Below are 20,566 nucleotides of genomic sequence, written 5' to 3'. Positions count from 1 at the left end.
TTGCTGTGTGTTAATGACTACAGACAGAACACACACACACACACACAAACCTCCTGAGGAGAACAACCTTCAGATACGTTTACACATTACACTTTAATCCAAAGTGACTTCCATCGCATTCACACATACAAAACAAACCTGCTTCAGTCACTCCTGCTCCTTCCCACAATGCCTCTGCTTAATACCCGTACTGCCTTAATGATTTGATGTTTTCTACTGTTTGAGAATTTTATTTTATTTTTTTAAATATTTGCAAAATCATTTCGAAATCCTGACCTTAAACAAATGATTCACGAATCTGCATCAAAGTTCTGATCTGAATCAAATGATTCGATCCACGCTCTAAAGCAGAAGATTTACAAACTCGCTCCGAAGTTCAGATCTGATCTGAATCAAATGATTCACACACCCGCTACGAAATTCTGATCTGATCTAAAACAAAAGATTCACAATCCCAAGTCCTGAGCTGAATCAAATGACTGAATCAAACCGCACTCCAAAGTTCCAATCTAAAGCGAATGATTCATGAACCTACACTGAAGTCCCAATCTGAATGATTCACAATCTGTGCTTCAAAGTTTCGATCTAACGCAAAAGTTTCACAAACCTGCTGTGAAGTTCAGATCTGATCTGAAACAAATGATTCATGAACCCACACCGAAGTCCTGATCTGAATCAAACGATTAGTGCTCCACACTCCGTAGTGCCGATCTAAAGCAAAAGATTCACGATCCACATGCCTAAGTTCCAATCTGACCTAAAACAAATGATTCACAAACCCTCACTGAAGTCCCAATCTGAATCAAATGATTTGCAATCCGCGATTCAAAGTTCCGATCTGAAACAAATGATTTGCAAATACCCATACCAAGGTCCAATCTAAAGCAGATGATTGTGAACCCGCACCGAATCAAATGATTCACACACCCGCTATGAAATTCTGATCTGATCTGAAACAAAAGATTCAAAAATCCTCACCAAAATCCCAATCTGAATCAAATGATTCACAATTCACACTCCAAAGTTCTGATCGAAAGCAAATGATTCGTGAACCCACACCGATGTCCTGATCTGAATCAAATGATCCATGATCCGGGATCCGAAGTGCTGATCTAAAGCAAAAGATTCACAAACCCGCTCCGAAGTTCAGTTCTGATCTGAAGCAAATGATTCGCGATCCATGCTCTGAAGTCCCCATTTGAATAATGATTTGTGAATTGCAAATCATTTTATTTAGATCAGGATATCACATTGTTCCTCACAAATCATTCGATTATGTGCTTTTTAAAATCATTATAAGCAATGTCGAAATTCAAAAATGAATGACTCTTTTAATTTGATCTGGTTTTTGCTAGTGAACGACTGAAGTGACGAGTTTGAAACGATTCCTCGAGTAACTCGAATACAAAAAAATCACTGAGGCAAATAATTTTCCTCCAGGCTTCGTTTAGTCCATTTACCGTAACTACACACGGAACACTGTTTTTCCCCACGGACCATTATTACTGACGCACAAACCGATAAACGCTGGACATATTTAAGACCAAATTAATGGTGGTTAGTTATGACGTCCCTAAGTTAGCTATGATTTGTGAAAGACCAAGTGCCATTTATGTTGATTGTCTCATTCTCTCTCTGTGACACAGAAAGTCAGAAAGTTAGTGAATATCAAACGAAGAGTCTCAGCATGATTACAAATGTGATACTGATTTTATTCAACAGTTCATCAGTAAACAAGAAGCTAATATTCACTAAATTAATAAAGACAGCATATTGCCTGTTTTTGCTCTATTTCACCAACAAATCACCATTCCAAACACAGCCACAGCACTGTTTTGCATCTTTGAGCAACATGACGCTCTGTGTTTTGTCGCTGAATGAATCACCTGTTAAATGATTCAGTTCAATCGCAATGACTCACTTACTTAACAGTGACTTGCTGACACCTACTGGTGCTTTTGATTTCACATTTAAAGTATCTTCATTTTAAAAATACATGTAAATATCAGTATTCAGTGTTTTGTTTAAAATAACAAAATATTATTTACGCATTTGTAACTGCAAGTTAAATGCATTCAGGTCCCTCTGAGCTGAATTAAATAGTGTGTAAATAGGCCTACAGCTAAATGTCTCAATTTCTTGATTTACGGATTCGCTTCAGGTTGTAATGTTCACCTTTTTCTAAAGTAATGCGAAATAGATTTTTGTATTTTATATACACTACCGTTCAAAAGTTTGGGGTCAGTAAGACTTGTAATAGTCTTTAAAGAAGTCTCTTATGCTCATCAAGGCTGCATTTATTTGATTAAAAATATAGAAAAAAACTGTAATATTGCAAAATGTTTTTACAATATAAAATAATGTTTTTTATTTTAACATACTTTAAAATAGAATTTATTCCTGTGATGAAAAGCTGAATTTTTATCAGCTGTTACTCCAGTCTTAAGTGTCACATGATCCTTCAGAAATCGTTCTAATATGCAGATTTATTATTAGAATGATCAATGTTGGATAATATCAACAGTTGTGCTGCCAAATATTTTTTGGAACCTGTAATTTTTTTTTTCAGGATTCTTTCATGAATAACAAGTTTAAAAAGTACAGTGTTTATTCAAAATATAAATATTTTATAACAATGTAAATTATTTATTATTAACTTTTAATAAACGTTTAATTATTAACTTAATACATCCTTGGTGAATAAAAGTATTAATTTCTTAAAAAAAAAAAAAAAAAAAAAAACAATACAAATGTACTGACCCCAAACTTTTGAACGGTAGTGTATATATATATATATATATTATTGATATATTTGTATTTGCATTTTGAATTAAATGGTTTTAGTTTTCCTGGTTATTAATGTATGCAATTTCAGCAATTTGTTTTCTAAAAAGGAAACAAATTAGTTGTTTATTTTAAAAAACCTTAAAATAAATCTTTTTTTCTCCTGAATATTCAGTATTGCTCTTTAATAAAGAAAATGACTTCAATTAATCAATAGAATAATCGGTAGAATACTCGATTACTAAAATAATCAATAGCTAAAGCAAAATGATTGATCATTTTCTTTTAAAAAAAAAAAAAAAAATGTATATACTTCTTAACCACAAATGAATTTCTATGAACGTTTGCTTTGTAAACACTGGTTGGTAATGCCACCTACATCATGCGTGGCCTTTTTAATGCGATTACATAATGCATGAAGTCCAGCAAATTTTTAATTTCTTCTTCTTATTATTTTTTTTTTTTTGAAAATGACAGATCATTTTGCTAGATAAGACCCTTATTCCTTTCTGAAAGCGTAGGAACTTAATACATTTTGTCTCTGAAAACCATGTCCTCTGGTGTGACACCATATCCTGACTTTAAATCACCCAATTCCAATTACATAATGCATGAAGCAAATTTTTAATTTTTTATTATTTTTATTTTTTTTTTTTTTAGAAAACGACAGATCATTTTGCTAGATAAGACCCTTATTCCTCGGCTGGGATCGTGTAGAGCTGTTTGAAGCTGCATTGAAACTGCTATTTTGACCTTAAACCTGTTGATCCCCATTGAAGTCCACTATATGGAGAAAAATCCTGGAATGTTTTCCTCAAAAACCTTAATTTCTTTTCACCTGAGGAAAGACAGACATGAATTTCTTGGATGACAAGGGGTGAGTAAATTAAACTGGAATTTACAGGTTAAAGGGCGTTGTGTGAATAAATCATGTGTTATTTATAAACTCCTCACTCATTGAGCCTCATGGACAGTGAAAACGCGGCGCTGCAGGATCAGGTGAGTAATCCATCAGCCATTACTTGTCAGCAGACGCCCGTGGGACACACTCACACTCTATTACGGGCGGGACGGCTGCTCTGATTGGGACGGCAGCGGGGGGACGTCAGCTGTTATTAATGGAGGAAGTCTCACCTCGTACTCAAAGTCATCGGTCCTCTCCGCGTCCGCCGCCATGTTGGACAGATACTCGCTGCCCTCGAAGTATTCCTGATCCATCGTGTGCAGAGAGTGACAGCTGATGACACAACAAACACAGATATTACTGACAGAAACACACTGACAAGATGCATAAATAACGTGTGCTAATGTTGAGAACATAATTAAAGACCAGACGACTTTAAACAAAGGTTCTGTCAGTGTTACTGGAAGAATGTTTATTCATAATGTTTCCTGTTCGCTGGGTAATCAATGATAAAACATGTGGGTTGTTGATGTGGCATTTTCACCGTCCCACAGGACAAAAAGGAATATAATTAATACTGCCGTTACTTCAAATGCAGTAAGCCATTAAATACTTGTTTGTCCTACATGCACCGGTTATTATAAACCTGCAGTGTTATTCGATTTTTTAAGCCAAATGTCAAAACTGTCCTATGGTGTGACCGTCTCAAGCGTGGTTCAGTAAATTACAACTTTTATAAATTAAATGCCAAATCATTTTTTTCACCCATATATTTCTGAAAGCGTAGGATCTTAATACATTTTGTCTCTGAAAACCATGTCCTCTGGTGTGACACCATATCCTGACTTTAAATCACCCAATTCCAGAAAAAAAAACTTTAATTAGTTAAAGGATCCCATTCATGATTGTGTCACTGAAGCCCTTTGTCAAGCCCATGGCATGCGCACATGGTACATTTTTTGTCTCAGAATTGTTCAAATATGTAGCTTTTTTGGAACCACTACAAAAGTGTTACGTTTTGTTGTCCTTTGGTGCGACACCCCTAAATTATATTTTTGAATTAAAAGCTGTATGTTAAACTTAATAATCATGGAAAATTATGCAAATAAGCTCGGAATAGCAAAGTCATTAATTGACAGAAAAAGGCTTAAACGTCCTATGGTGTGACAGATAATGTCCACTGGTGTGACGCCTGTACACAACAGGACAAAGATGTCACACCAGAGGACAAGGTCTCTTTAAAAAGCATTTTAAATAATTTAATTAGATTCGTTTAACTCCTTTTTATTCTTTTTTAATCATTTCCAGTGTTCCTAAATGCAATAATTACATTAAACTATATTCTCTTTTTAGTGTAAAATTAGTGTCTAACAATGAAGATAAATCTCTCTTATGCTATTTATATATTATCTAGAGTTTTATTTTTCTTATTTTTTGCTGTGTCACACCACAGGACAAATTTATGGTACAGTTCATTCTGTCAGAAAATGCAATGCTTCTCTCAGAAAATTGTTCCAATTGCAAATGTTTTGGTATTCACACGCTGTACTGCAACAACAAAAAAACAGAGAGGAAAAGTCAAACCTGATAAAATTTCACACAGAACTCAAAAATGGACTGGACAAAATTATTAGCACCTTGTCAAAATTGTAAGAAATAATTGCTTTTCAAGCATGTGATACTCCTGTAATTTGTATTTAGACACACCTGTGGCAAGTAACAGTGTGGGCAATATAGTAATCACACTGGCAACCAGTTACAATGGAAAAAAGTTGATTCAACCTTTGTGTTGTGTGTCACACTGAGCGTGGAGAAAAGAAAGAAGTGTAAAGAGCTGCCTGTAGATTTAAGAGATAAAATTGTGGAAAAAAATGGACAATCTCAAGGCTACAAGTCCATCTCCAGAGATCTTAATGTTCCTGTGTCCACTGTGCGCAATATCATCAAGAGGTTTACAGCTCATGGCATTGTAGCGAACCTCCCTGGACGTGGACAGAAGAGCAAAATTAATGAAAAATTACAATGAAGGATTGTTCGAATGGTGGATAAAGAATCTCAATTAACTTTCAAACAAATTCAAGCTGATCTACAGACACAGGGTACAACAGTGTCAGCTCACACTATCCGTCGAAAAGGGACGCTATGGTAGGAGACCACTGCTGACACCAAGGCATAAAAAGCAAGAATTTCTTAAGACTTTTCAAAACTCCACAATCCTTCTGGGAGAACGTACTGTGGACATATGGGACAAAAGTAGAGCATTTGGTAAAGGACATCATGACACTGTTTACAGAAAAACAAATGAGGCCTTCAAAGAAAAGAACACAGTCCCTACAGTCAAACATGGTGGAGGTTCAAAGATGTTTTGGGGTTGCTTTGCTGCTTCTGGCACCGGATGCCTTGACTTTGCGAACGGTATCATGAAATCTGATTATTACCAAAGAATTTTGGGGCGTAATGTAGTGGCCAGTGTCAGAAAGCTGAGTCTCCACCAGAGGTCATGGGTCTTCCAGCAGGACAATGACTAGGGCTGTCAAACGGTACCGGTTCAGTTCTTTTGGTGCTGAAATTTTAAAAACGTCCATTTCCTGCTCACATTTGAGTGCTGTTGAGCCGATTTTTAAACATCGCTGATTGGCCATAGTGGCCATCGATTTGAAAAAGGGGATATTATTTTTGCAGATTAATTAAAAACCACTGCATGGATTTTTATCATTATAGGGTAGATTTGTACATACACTGACAACACACATTAATGTTCAAACAACATGAAAAAGTGACGTTTGCATCCGATGACCCCTTTAAAGCAGCCTTGACCAGAACAGGATGATTTTTGCTGAGCTGATTTTGACGGTAAAAATGGTGTTGTTTTACACAACCACTGAGAATTTTTAATCAAAGTATATTAGAGACTTTTCATTAAGACCCTAAAGAATCATATCGACTTGTGGAAAATGGGCATCCGATGACCCCTTTAATGTATCTGTGAGGGGAACTAACTGTTTTAAGAAAAGTTTACATGGCGTTTTCTTTTCATTTGCGCATGTACGATGTATTTACAGTACCGTTCATAAGCACAGCACTGCTTTGTTTACAGCGGTAACAACAGAAACGTAACATCACTCTTATTCCATAAGCGCCACCTGCTGTCTGTCTGCTGTTTTTCCCTAAAGCATCTTTTCATTTTTAATAAAACATTAATAATAATTAAAAAACTGAACAATGTTTGGACTTTACTTAGGCTAGTAGGTTTAGGTGTGAAAATGGAAACTGGAATTGAGAATTTTATTTGGTATGTAAACTTTTGGTGTCATATAAGCTTATATGTGACCCTGGATCACAAAACCAGTCGTAAGGGTCATTTTTTACATCATATGAAAGCTGAATAAATAAGCTTTTTATTGATGTATAGTTTGTTATGATAGGACATTGAAACATTTGGCCGAGATATGGAATCTGAGGGTGCAAAAAAATCAAAATATTGAGAAAATCACCCTTAAAGTTCTTCAAATAATGTTCTTAACAATGCATATTACTAATCAAAAATTACATTTACAGTAGACATTTTACAAAATATCTTAATGGAACATGATCTTTACTTAATTTCCTAATGATTTTTGCCATAAAAGAAAAATCAATCATTTTGACCCATACAATGTATTTTTGGCTTTTGCTACAAATAAACGCCAGCGTCTTAAGACTGGTTTTGTGGTCCAGGGTCACATATATTAAAATAAAAGATAACATAAGTCAAAAACAATGATAACAGCAACTATTTAATGTTTTTGTGGTAGGGCCAGTGAAAATTTTGACCGGGGCAGTAGAAAAAATCCTTAGTGTTGAGTCCTGTGCTAAATGCAAAAAAACTGTAAAAGAGCTTGCCAGTAACAAACGTTTTGAGCTACAAATAGACATCAGCACATAAATGTAACCCTGTAACTTTTTAAACAACTACATCATGAGATGCACCAATAAAACGTCTCATTGCACAATATGAGATGTGTTTGTTCAGGGGGTCACACGCGGAGAGGAACAATAGAGAAGCGCAGGAGGCCGGTGAAGAACGAGCGCACAGATTGCAGATGTCAGCGGATGGAGACGCAAACGCACATAATGCATCTTCAGCAGAGATGAGAATTGAATTGTGCTTCTGTGCATCAGAAGAAATGAAGCTCCCGTCATGTGCGGCCGCTCAGAGTCAAATTCATCTTTATAAATCACGTCCGCCGTCTCCGCGGGACTCACGTGTCTTTGTTTCTGGATGTTGTGGTGAAGTGTAATCTGTGCGTGTGCACAGCTGATCTGCTGTTTGTCTGGGTTTATGATCTATAAACTGAGCTGAACACTGACGCCGCAGATGATGCTTAACCAGCCTGATCACAGCAATACACTAAAAAATTAAACCCAGGTGATGCATTCTGGGAAATGAAGTGTTCTTCCATCCTGATATACAAATGTATGTGACATTTCAAACATAATGCTGAGACTACTGTAAACGACTCTTGAATATTTCAGATTTCCAGGAAGAGAATTCCTGAGCGCTTTTGTCTAGAGAGACACAGAACTGAAATCGTGCACATCAGCATACGACGCGCCGAAGGGAATTTAGAAACAAAACGCGGATGACAAATTTTAGGCTATGAATTATCAACGGGCCATTGTGCGGCATTAATTACCTCCCTAACACCCTCTCTGCGCCTCACACGCTTTCAATTAACTTCCCAGCATCCACTGCAGCCGCCCCTCCGTCTCCTGAGGAGAAACCCAGATACTCCTCGTGCTAAACTTTATCTCGTTTCTCTTGAGACGAACTCGCAACAACAAAGAGAGAATTAGGGAAGAAAACAGAGCAAACGAGTGCTGTAGTTTTCAGCTTTGTTTTCGAGGAAAAACCCACGATGACTTATGATAGGGAACGTTCTCAAACCGTAACGTTATTTAAAAGTTATATGAATGTTAAGAAAACGTTCTTAAAGTAACGTTTGTGAAACATTCTTAATATTTGATATACATTCTGAGAACATTCTTAAAACATTTGTACATGATTGATGTATGAAATATTTTTGTTTTAAGAAAACTGGACATTTTAATGTACTTAGAATATTGAAAATACAAGTTAAAAAAAAAAAAAAAAAGTTCACAGCAAATAAATTGGCCTATTTAACATTTCTAGAATATTACAAATAAATATATAATGTTTTATATATAATGTTTTAATCACAACAGGAAACCGGACATTTTAATGTTCTTAGAATATTGAATATAAACACTCAGTAGGACGTTGTAAGAAATGTTTAATTAACCCTTAATATTCTAATTATGATAAAATGGGTCATTTTAATTGTCTTAGAATGTTAAAAATAAACACTGACATCATATGAGTGAAAAAAGTTAGTAAAATGCTGTAAGAAAGGTTTTTGTAAACTATAAATAACTTTATTCTTAAAATATTTTTGACTTTATTCTTGAAATATTGAGAATTTATTCTCATAATTAGACTTTATTATCACAATATTTTTGACTTATTTTTGAAATATTTCAACTTTACTCTCATAATATTTAGACTTTATTCTTGAAATATTTTTTACATTATTCTTGAAATACTTTGACTTTATTCTCGTAATATTTAGACTTTATTCTTGAAATATTTAGACTTTCTTCTCAAAACATTTTTGACTTTATTCTTATAATATTCCAACTTTATTCTCAAAATATTTTGACTTTATTCTTGAAATATTTTGACTTTATTCTCATAATATTTCAACTTTATTTTTTAAATATTTCAACTTTACTCTCATAATATTTCAACTTTATTCTTGAAATACTTTGACTTTATTCTCGTAATATTTAGACTTTATTCTTGAAATATTTAGACTTTCTTCTCAAAACATTTTTGACTTTATTCTTATAATATTCCAACTTTATTCTCAAAATATTTTGACTTTATTCTCGTAATATTTTGACTTTATTCTTGAAATATTTTGACTTTATTCTCATAATATTTTGACTTTATTCTCATAATATTCCAACTTTATTCTCAAAATATTTAGACTTTATTCTCATAATATTCCAACTTTATTCTCAAAATATTTAGACTTTATTCTCATAATATTTCAACTTTATTCTCGGAATTTTAGATTTTTTTAAAATCAGACATTTTAACATTTTTAGAATATTAAAAATAAACATTCAAAAAAAATTATATTTTGGGTGAAAATAAAGTTACAGTAGTAGAATGTTGTAAGAAACGTTTGTGAAACCTTTAAATAACATTCTAATCATAACATTTTAATGTTCTTAGAAAATGTAACGTAAATGTTTAAATAATGCTATATCATGAGAGAAACATTGTTGTAACCTTTAAATAACATTCTAATCTCAACTAGAAAACCGGACATTTCAAAGTTTTAAGAATATTGAAAATAAAAGTTTTAAGTAAAAAAATTAGTAGAACAAGGCATTTTTGTAACCTTTAAATATGGGGTTAGAATCGTTGCATAATTCCAAATAAATACATTATGATCCACAATTAAATGTAAAGCAATTGACAAAAACAAAGCATATTCACAAAATAAATAGAATGAGATCCACAAATAAATCTTAGAGTTCCACAAACATGAATTATATTCACCAGTAAAAAAATTAGAATTGCAAATAAAAAACATACTCACAAATATTTTTGTTATTTTACAAACACAACTTTGCCCGGCATTTATATGTGAATCGCGTACTGTGCATTTGTGGATCGCAGCGCATATTTGTGGATTGCTCTCTGTGCATTTGTAAATCGCTGCGCGTATTTGTGGATTTTGAAACATTTCAAGCGTCAAGACGCACACTGATCCACAAATGCATGGACTCCACCCACCTTCTACTTAAGCCAATCAGATACCGGCCACGTGGGGCTGACCAATCGTTGCATGTTCTCACTCCAACCAGTCACGTTTTGCCCTACAATCAGTAACAGCCGTAATTCAGGACAATTAACCAGTCTCTTCAAAATGGACGACTAGGACAGTGGTGCTCATCACAGCATTATTGTAATAATATCTAAAATAAAACAAGTAATGTTATGTGTAATGTAATCAGTGTTTCATGTATCACTGAGTCGATGCGTGTTTTGACCGTGAGTGTGTTTAGCAAACTGGTATTCTACGGTGACCGGGAGGGGAGGTCTTCGGTTCACTTAGTTTTGTCGTGGCCACGACATATAAACTCGTGAGATCGTGATAATATAACACAGCCACGAGATATTAATTTGTGGGAACGTGATATTACATCGTGGGCAGGAGAACGTTTTGTCGAGGTAACGACATACTTATGCCACGACTTATGTTGAGGGAACGACATATTTTTCTTGTGGACACCAGTTTATTGCATAAACAAACCTGCGTGACCATAGCAACCCGGGATTATCAGAGATGGTGGATTCATTATTATTTTATTTTGAATTAATAAATTATTATATTAATTATTATAGATTATTTCATAATTTCTTTTATTGTTTTATAATATAAATTATTATATTGCACGCAATGTAAACAGCATTCATATTAAGTTTATAATGAATAAACGTTACCTAAAGTAGTCTAAGTAACATAGGCATACAAGAAAACATTTTTACCCATCCCTCAATCGTCTTCAAAATATTTGTATATTATTATTAGGCCATTATTATCACCATCATCTTCATCAACATCATTATTATTAGCCTATTATTATATTTTTATATTTTCCCTTAATTTCGATCTTACATAATGTTCTTATTAATAATAATAATAATAATAATAATAATAATAAGAAGAAGAAGAAGAAGAAGAAGAAGAAGAAGAAGAAGAAGAATATACAAATATTAAATTAAATGTTTCATGTTAGTAAAAATGTTTTAAACAACTCTGATAATCCCAGGTTGCTATGGTCACGAAGGTTTGTTTATGCATGAGAAAAATATGCCGTTCCCTCATCATAATAAGACGTGGCCACGAGAAATGGAAGTCGTTCCCTCAACATAGCCTCTCCAGGCCACGACATCGTTACCTTGACAAAACGGTCTCGTGGCCACGACATAATATAACGTTCCCACAAATTAATATCTCGTGGCTGTGTTATATTATCACGTTCTCACGAGTTTATATGTCGTGGCCACGACAAAACTAAGTGAACCGAAGACCTCCCCTCCCGGTCACCGTAGAATACCAGTTTGCCAAACACACTCACGGTCAAAACACGCATCGACTCAGTGATACATGAAACACTGATTACATTACACATAACATTACTTGTTTTATTTTAGATATTATTACAATAATGCTGTGATGAGCACCACTGTCCTAATCGTCCATTTTGAAGAGACTGGTTAATTGTCCTGAATTACGGCTGGTCCCGCACTGATTGTAAGGCAAAACGTGACTGGTTGGAGCGAGAACATGCAACGATTGGTCAGCCCCACGTGGCCGGTATCTGATTGGCTTAAGTAGAAGGTGGGTGGAGTCCATGCATTTGTGGATCAGTGTGCGTCTTGACGCTTGAAATGTTTCAAAATCCACAAATACGCGCAGCGATTTACAAATGCACAGTACGCGATTCACATATAAATGCCGGGCAAAGTTGTGTTTGTAAAATAAAAAAAATATTTGTGAGTATGTTTTTTATTTGCAATTCTAATTTTTTTACTTGTGAATATAATTTATGTTTGTGGAACTCTAAGATTTATTTGTGGATCTCATTCTATTTATTTTGTGAATATGCTTTGTTTTTGTCAATCGCTTTACATTTATTTGTGGATCATAATGTATTTATTTGGAATTATGCAACGATTCTAACCCCATATTTAAATACCGTTATAATCGTAAAATCTGTAGATTATTAAAAATAAACAAAGTTTTTGTAACCTTTTGAAAACATTTTAACTTAAAAAAAAAAAGTTGTAGAATATTAAAATAAATGTACAAACAATATTATATTTTGGGGAAAAAACTTTAGTGTAATGTTGTCAGAAACGTTTTTGTAACCTTTAAATAACATTTTAATCACAACAAGAAACTGGACATTTCCGTGCTTTAGAATCATTCCAAAGCAACGCTCCCACAGCGTTATTCTAAGCTAAATGTGTTTGCGCTCCTGCGGTGCGTCTCACCTGTCCGACAGGAGGAAGGGGCAGATATCCGGCACGGGCGGCGTGACGGGACGGAGTTTGGCCAAAGCCATGATGTGCTCGAAGGTGATCTCCGTCTGCGTGCACACGTCCACCAGCTGGACGTCCTGCGACGAGCCTTGACCCCGGGGCAGAGGCGTCCGCCGGAGCACCTGCACCACGATGGGGTCTTTAGCGCTGCGCAAAACTTCCACCGCCTCCTCATGACTGGCTCTGGACAGATCCCTCCCGTTCACCTGCACACGGACACAGACGGACGTCACACACCCACACCACTGCAAATCACTCACAAACTTACACTGAGCGCAGTACTGCTCACTATCAATGTAGAAAAGAGCAGCACGAACATCCTGCTGAACGTCTCCTTCTGTCTTCCTCAGAAGAAATACAGGTTTAGGCCTAAATTAGGATTTATATACTTAGATATATATTGAATATATTTACTGCATATAAAATTTCTGTGCATTTGCATTCCCTTAAAATTAACCATAGTTCTGTTATAGTAAAAGTGTAGTAACCATTGTTTTTTGGTTTTATTTGTAGTAAATAAATATTGTAAAATAAAAAAAAAAGTATTTGTCAGTCATAAATACATGAGACAGGTCAGATTTTTGCACTTAAAAATCTAAAATCTCAATATAAAATAAAAAAACTATTTGCATCCATTTGATTTTATGTAATAATTTTCTCAAAATGCATTTATTGAAATAGATTAGAATCAGCAAAAATTGGTTCATTAAGTAAACAATTACATTTATTCAGTTAAAACAGTGTTATTTAGTATCATGAGTTAATATTATATTTCTTATTTATTGTTATAATTTTTGTAATTTTGTTAAGTTTTATTACTTAAATTGATTTTAATTTTTTTTTCAGTTATTTAGTATTATGAGATACTAGTTTTTATTATTATTTATAGTTTTAATTTTAAACATTTTATTGAGTTTTATTACTTAAATTGATTTTAACATTATTTATTTTATTTCATTTTCTTCAGTTATTTAGTATCATGAGTTACTATTATAGTTTTTTACTATTTATTGTTTTATTTTTTTTGTTTTATTACTTAAATTGATATATTTTTTATTTTATTTTTTTTTTCAGTTATTTCGTATTATGAGTTACTAGTTTTCATTATTATTTAGTTTTAAGTTTAAACATTTTATTGAGTTTTATTACTTAAATTGATTTTAATATTTTTCAGTTTAGCATCATGAGTTAATATTATAGTTTTTATTATTATTTATTGTTTTAATTCGAGTAATTTTGTTGTATTTTATATTTCTTAAATTGATTTTAACATTATTTATTTTATTTTATTTTTTTCTGTTTCATGTAGTATCATAAGTTACTATTATAGTCTTTATTATTGTTCATTGTTTTAATTTTATTAATTTTGCTGAGTTTTATTACTTAAATTGATTTTAATGTTTCATTTTATTTTCCAGTTATGTAGTATCATGAGTTCCCATTATAGTTTTTATTATTATTTATTGTTCTAATTTTAGTAATTTTGTTGTGTTTTTTATTACTTACACTGATTTTAATATATTTTTATTTTATTTTATTTTTTCAGTTACTTGGTATGTTGAGTTACTATTACAGTTTTTATTATTTATTAAGTTTAGTAATTTTGTTGTATTTTTTATATTACTTAAATTGATCTGAATATTTATTTTATTTTTTCAGTACTTTTTTCAGTTATTTAGTATCTTGAATTACTATTATTATTTTTATCATTATTTGTTTCAATTTTACCAATTTTGTTGTGTTTTTGTTAGTTTTAAAGTTGTTTAACTTAAATATTTTAATCCTTTTTTATTATTATTTTATTTCAGTTTAAATTTGAGTACAGGTTAAAATTAAAATGACAAATGTTGGCAACTAGCTGGAATAAACGTATTTTATATTTTTTTTTTATTTCAATGTTTATTTTATTTGAGGTAACGAAAATGTTGCTTTTTAAGTTTATAGTTTAATTTCCAGTTTTATTTTTACATCAAAACATCAAAATAAGCCATATTCAATAAAAAAAAAAAAAAAAAAAAAAAAAAAAAACTAAAGAAAAAGATTTATTGAATATAAATGTATAAATGTGGTGATTATGTATTTAAAAGACGTTTAGTTTATTAGCACTAATACAGAAATCTGTCCTGATTCATTTACGTGTGACTGACAAATATGATCATGTTTTTAGCAGTTGATGTTAAAATGCAGTTCAAATATATAATCATTTTTGGTCTATATATTCTGACATTTCTAGGTGACTATTTGATAATGAAGTGATTGAGACGAACACAGACTGATCCTGTGTCTATGGATCATTGAGCTGTGATTAAACCCTCATGAATGAACGGAGCAGACTGAGTCTCACAGGACACTGATTGGCCGTTAATGACACACATTAGAAACACTTCAGAGCCTCCACAAGCTCATCTGCATTAACAAACACTGTTTGAGCTCGAGTGCTGATTATATTCATCTCACTGTGTACGACAGCGCTTGACTGGACGCTTTTATTGGATTATTTCAAACAGTTTGTGCTGATATAATAGACTGAGAAGATGAAAAGAAATGAGTTTACTGCTGTAAAATCACACTGACTGAACATTTTCATTCTGATCTGTTTGAGCGACTCATGACAACTGAATCAACCAATGGAGTGAGAGTGGGCGGGGCTGGCTGCCAGTCTGGCCAATCACAGACAGGGGGCGTGTTCTGTACAGACATATAAATATAAACAACAATTTAAAAACAACAATAAAAATAAAAACAATATTTATTTATTTGCCGTTTCATTTAGTTTTACCTAATGTACGAAAATAACTAAAACTGAAATAAAATAAAAACTATATATACATATTCAAAATAATAATCATAATTATTATTATTATTATTATTATTATTTCCCATAACATGTTTTTTCATTTAATTTAACTTTATGTACTATAATAACTTAAACTTAAAATAAAAATTAATTAAAGTTATACTGACAATTGAAATAATAATAATAATAGTAATAGTACTATTATCATCATTTCTCGTAACGTTCTTTCATTTATTTTAACTATGTAATAAAATAACTAAAACATAAATACAAATTAGTAAAAAAAATATATTCATATTTATATTATTATTATTTCTCATGACATTTCTTTTTATTTAACTTTATGTACTAAAATAACTAAAACTGAAATAAAAATTATTTAAAACTATATAGAAATATTTAAAATAACAACAATCATATATTATTATTATTATTTCTCATATGTTTTCCATTTAGTTAAACTATGTACTAAAATATCTAAAACTAAATATATAGACATAAAAAATATATATAAAATAAAAATTAATCAAAGCTATATAGACATTCAAAATAATAATAATAATATTAAAAATAAATATTATTATTATTATATAATTATATAATTTATTTATTATTATAATAATATTTATTATTATTATTATTATTATTAATTATATATTATTATTATTATTTCTTATAACATGTTTTCCATTTAGATAAACTATGTACTAAAATATCTAAAACTAAATTGAAATAAAAATTAATCAAAGCAATACAGACATTCAAAGTAATAACAATAACAATAATAATAATAATAAATATTATTATTATTATTTACCATAACATCATGGGTTTTTTCATTTAGTTTAATTTTATGTACTAAAATAACTAAAACGGAAATAAAAAATAAATTAAAACTATATAGACATTCATAATAACAATAACTAATTATTATTATTATTATTATCGTTATTATTGTTATAATTATTATTTCCCATGACGTTTCTTTTTTTTAATTTCATTTAACTATGTACTAAAATAACTACAACTGAAATAAAAATTAATTAAAACTATATAGACATTTAAAAAAAAGGCTAAACTAATTTAAAAAACTGATAAAAAGACAAAATACAAAAATCACTAAAATTAGAATTAAAATGCAAACAGAAAATATAAAAATAATAAATTCACATGTATCTTCCAAACCATAATTAGTGTAAAGACAAAATGTAAAATAATCATAAAATTCAAGTAAATAAAATAATCATAAAATAAGATAAATATAAATATACAGATACAAATAATTATACTCATATATCTCAATGATACTAAAATAAGAAAATAAATAAAATAAAGCTTTAAATAAACATTAATCTTCCAAATAGCAATTACTGTAATCTGAAAATAATTACAAAATTAAACAAAATAAATATAAATGGAATATGAATAAACAAATAATAAATTAATTGTAAAATCCAATGAATAAATAAAATAAATAAAATTATAAATTAATAAAAATAAAATAATAATATAAATAAACAGTTGAAATGGTTAATACAGTCAAACCAACAAACCGAAGTCGTATCGTATGTGTACTGCTGATCCAGCGCTTCAGCGACCGCACACAAGAGAAATTAAACACAAACAAAGTCACTTACAGCAAACAAATCAAATCATCAGTTGTTTTCACTCAAATGAACCTGAGCGTTGAGGAAGTGAACGTAGATTTATTTGGGCTCTTTAGGGAGGAAATGAAGCCGCTGGCGACGGTTCTGTAGATATTTTTACAGACGGACCTTCCTGTGAAGCGCTGCCATTCATCAGCTGTGTGTGAAATAGGCCACGTCTCCAGAGGAAACACGTGTGATTACAAAAACACCAAAACCAACACAAACCTGCTTTACACCTGTGGGACAAACCGGTCTACTGAACCCGCTCAACAATCAGCGTTTAAAGGTGTTAAACAAAACCTGCAACCAAACTGAACTGAACTGTATTACTACTGTGCTCTAATCAGGGTCATTTTAGTGAACTAACAACATGAAAAGATGTGCTTCTTCAAATAAAATATACTTTAACTGAGATCAAATAGAAAATGAAATTAAAAAAGATGAAATAAAAATGAATCAACAGTATTTAGACATATTTATAATAAAAAATTATAATACTAAATATATAATAAACATTACTAAAAGTTACTAAAACTTAAAAATTAAAACATAAAATTAGAAAAAAATAATTAAAAAATGTATAAACTAACATACGCATAATTAAATAATCCTAAACTTTTCAGTAAAATAACAACATACAAAATTAAAATGAAGACAGAAAATAGAAAAAAAAAATAAATAAAAAACTAAAATATTAAAAATGTATATTAAAAAGTAGACGTATTTTAAGAAACTAAAATGAATACAAATAATAAAAACAATAAATTACTAAAACTTTAAAAGCAAAATGAAACTAATAATATAGGCATATTAAAAAAAACTAAACATTTAACTAAAATAACAACGTACAAAATTAAGACAGAAAATATAAAAACATGAAAATGAATGAAAAAAATTAAAATTAATAAAAAAACTTCATTAATAAAAATGACTGTAAAAAATTAATAAAAACAATACAGACATATTTAAAAAGGGAAAATATAAAAACATGAAAATTAAAAACTTAAATATTAAAATGAATAAAAATAATGTAGACAATTAAAAAAACTAAAATTATTAAAAATTACAAAAACAATACATTACTAAATATTTAACTAAAAGTGAAATGAAAACTGAAAATACAAAAATATAATACATATATAAAAAATAAAATAGCATATAATATACAAATAAAAACATAAAATAATAAAAATGACTAAAAAATAATGTAGACATTTAAACAATTAAAACTAAAACAAATGACAAAATAAAAAATGAAACAAAAATTAATAAAAGCAATATAGACCTATTTTTAAAAAAGGGGAAAAAACAGAGAAATATAAAAACATGAAAATTAAAATATTAAACTAAAATATTAAAATTGATAAAAACAATAAATTACTAAACTAAAAGCAAAATAACAACAGAAAATACAAGCATATAAAAATAAACTAAAATAATAAAAACTGCTAAAAATAATTTAGACATTTAAAAAATGTATTAATATAAAAATGACAAAAACACAACAAAATGAATAAAATTTTACGCAAAAATTGAAGCAAAAATTAATAAATGATTTAAAGTAAATAATTAATAAAAACAATACAGACTTTTTTTTTAAAGAAAAGGGAAAACACAATAAATGACTAAAACTCAAAAACTGTGAATAAAATGAAGCTAAAAAAATACAAAGAAATATTCATATAAACCACTGGTACTGATTTAACACTGTCATTTCAAGAGGCGTCTGCTTTGGCGGTGGATGTGAATGGTGGAGCAGAGGCGGGAACACAAAGGATCGTGGGTAGATGAATGATGTCATGGCGGCTCATGACGGGCAGAGAGAAAAACCAGCAGATCTGTGAGATCAGCGGCGATTCTCTGAATCAGAAGGAGAAAGAGGAGGATGGAGGAGTTTCCGCCGCATTGTTTAAACGAGAGCCAGATGGAGCAATTAATCCCAATTGAGGATGTGAATATTAATTATTCCTGCATCCATTCAGAGCAACGCTCACGACGCTTCAGTGCTGATCTCGTGCAGATGGACGAGGTCTGATCCTCAAAACATCATCTGAACTCAGGTCAAAGAAACACACAGACAGGCTTCATCTCATAAACCTGCTTTATGTTCTGGATCCGATTGGAAAACCCAAATACTCTCATCAGAGTTATTTTAGTTCACTAAAACTACAACTAACAACATATACATGTGTTTCTTGAAATAAAATATACTATAAATGAGCTAAAAACTAAAACCGAAATAAAATTGAAAGTATTTAGATATATTAAAAAAAAATAATAAATTAAATTAAATTAAATAAATAAATAAATAAATAAATAAACAGATAAATAAAATAGTAAAAATGACAAAAACATAACAAAAGTTCTAAAACTTAAAAATTAAAATGACAACTGAAAATATAAAAAAAGAATAAAAATTAATAAAAACAATACAGGCATATATTTAAAAAAGAAAAAAATAATAAAATTAATTAAAAAAAAAAAATTAAAATGAAAACAGGCTAAATTAAAATAAAATCAAAAAATGAACAAAATGAAAAACATGAAAATAAAAACTAAAATAAAACGTAAAAAATAAAAGAAAAATCAAAATTAAAACAAAAAGTACAAAAAAATGTACAGACATTTTTAGAAATGAAAAATGAATAAAAATGACAAACACAAAACAAAAATACTAAAACTTAAAATTTACATATTTAAAAAAAAATGAAAAAAAGGAAAAATTAAAAATAAAATAAAACCTAAAATAATAAAAATGATTAAAAACAACAGACATTTTAAAAAACTAAAACAAATAAACAACAAATTACTAAAACATTGCCTAAAATTAAAAAGAAAACAGAAAATGCAAAAAATACAAAAATAAAATAAAAATGACAATATATATATATATATATAGACATTTTAAAGAAATTAAAATGAAAACATAAAATGCAAAAAATACAAAAATAAAACAAAAATTACTAGAAAATAATATGGACATTTTTAAAAATCAAAAACGAATAAAAATGACAAAAACAAAACAAAATGACTAAAACTTTAAATAAAATAAAAATTAAAACAGAATAAATAAATAAATAAAACTTTGGCCACCATTTTCTGTAAATTTAATAAATATTAAAAAAAAAATAAAAAAATAAGTATATAAGTTAAACATAATATAATAATAATATAATAATAATAACAACAACAATAATAATATACATACATACATACATACATACTATTACATTATTTTTCTTAAATTC

General features: G+C 30.0%; 2 protein-coding genes across 2 annotated transcripts in view; one reads left to right on the top strand and one right to left on the bottom strand.

Moving 5' to 3' along the window:
• The window catches only part of gxylt1a (glucoside xylosyltransferase 1a), a 205,095-nt gene that overhangs the window by 104,927 nt on the left and 79,602 nt on the right, over positions 1–20,566 (top strand). The window lies entirely within an intron of this gene.
• The window catches only part of LOC127156718 (PDZ domain-containing RING finger protein 4-like), an 80,106-nt gene that overhangs the window by 21,021 nt on the left and 38,519 nt on the right, over positions 1–20,566 (bottom strand). The window contains exons 4-5 of the mRNA XM_051099742.1: positions 12,825–13,078; positions 3,919–4,021 (exon numbers count right to left, since the gene is read on the bottom strand). Of these exons, the coding sequence (XP_050955699.1) occupies positions 3,919–4,021; positions 12,825–13,078 (357 nt within the window). The remainder of the gene's footprint in view (positions 1–3,918; positions 4,022–12,824; positions 13,079–20,566) is intronic.

The sequence above is a fragment of the Labeo rohita genome, chromosome 25 (assembly GCF_022985175.1).
Source record: "Labeo rohita strain BAU-BD-2019 chromosome 25, IGBB_LRoh.1.0, whole genome shotgun sequence".
Classification (NCBI taxonomy): Eukaryota; Metazoa; Chordata; class Actinopteri; order Cypriniformes; family Cyprinidae; genus Labeo; species Labeo rohita.
Note: the sequence above shows the minus strand (reverse complement) of the source record. Positions and strands in the feature narration are given on the sequence as shown.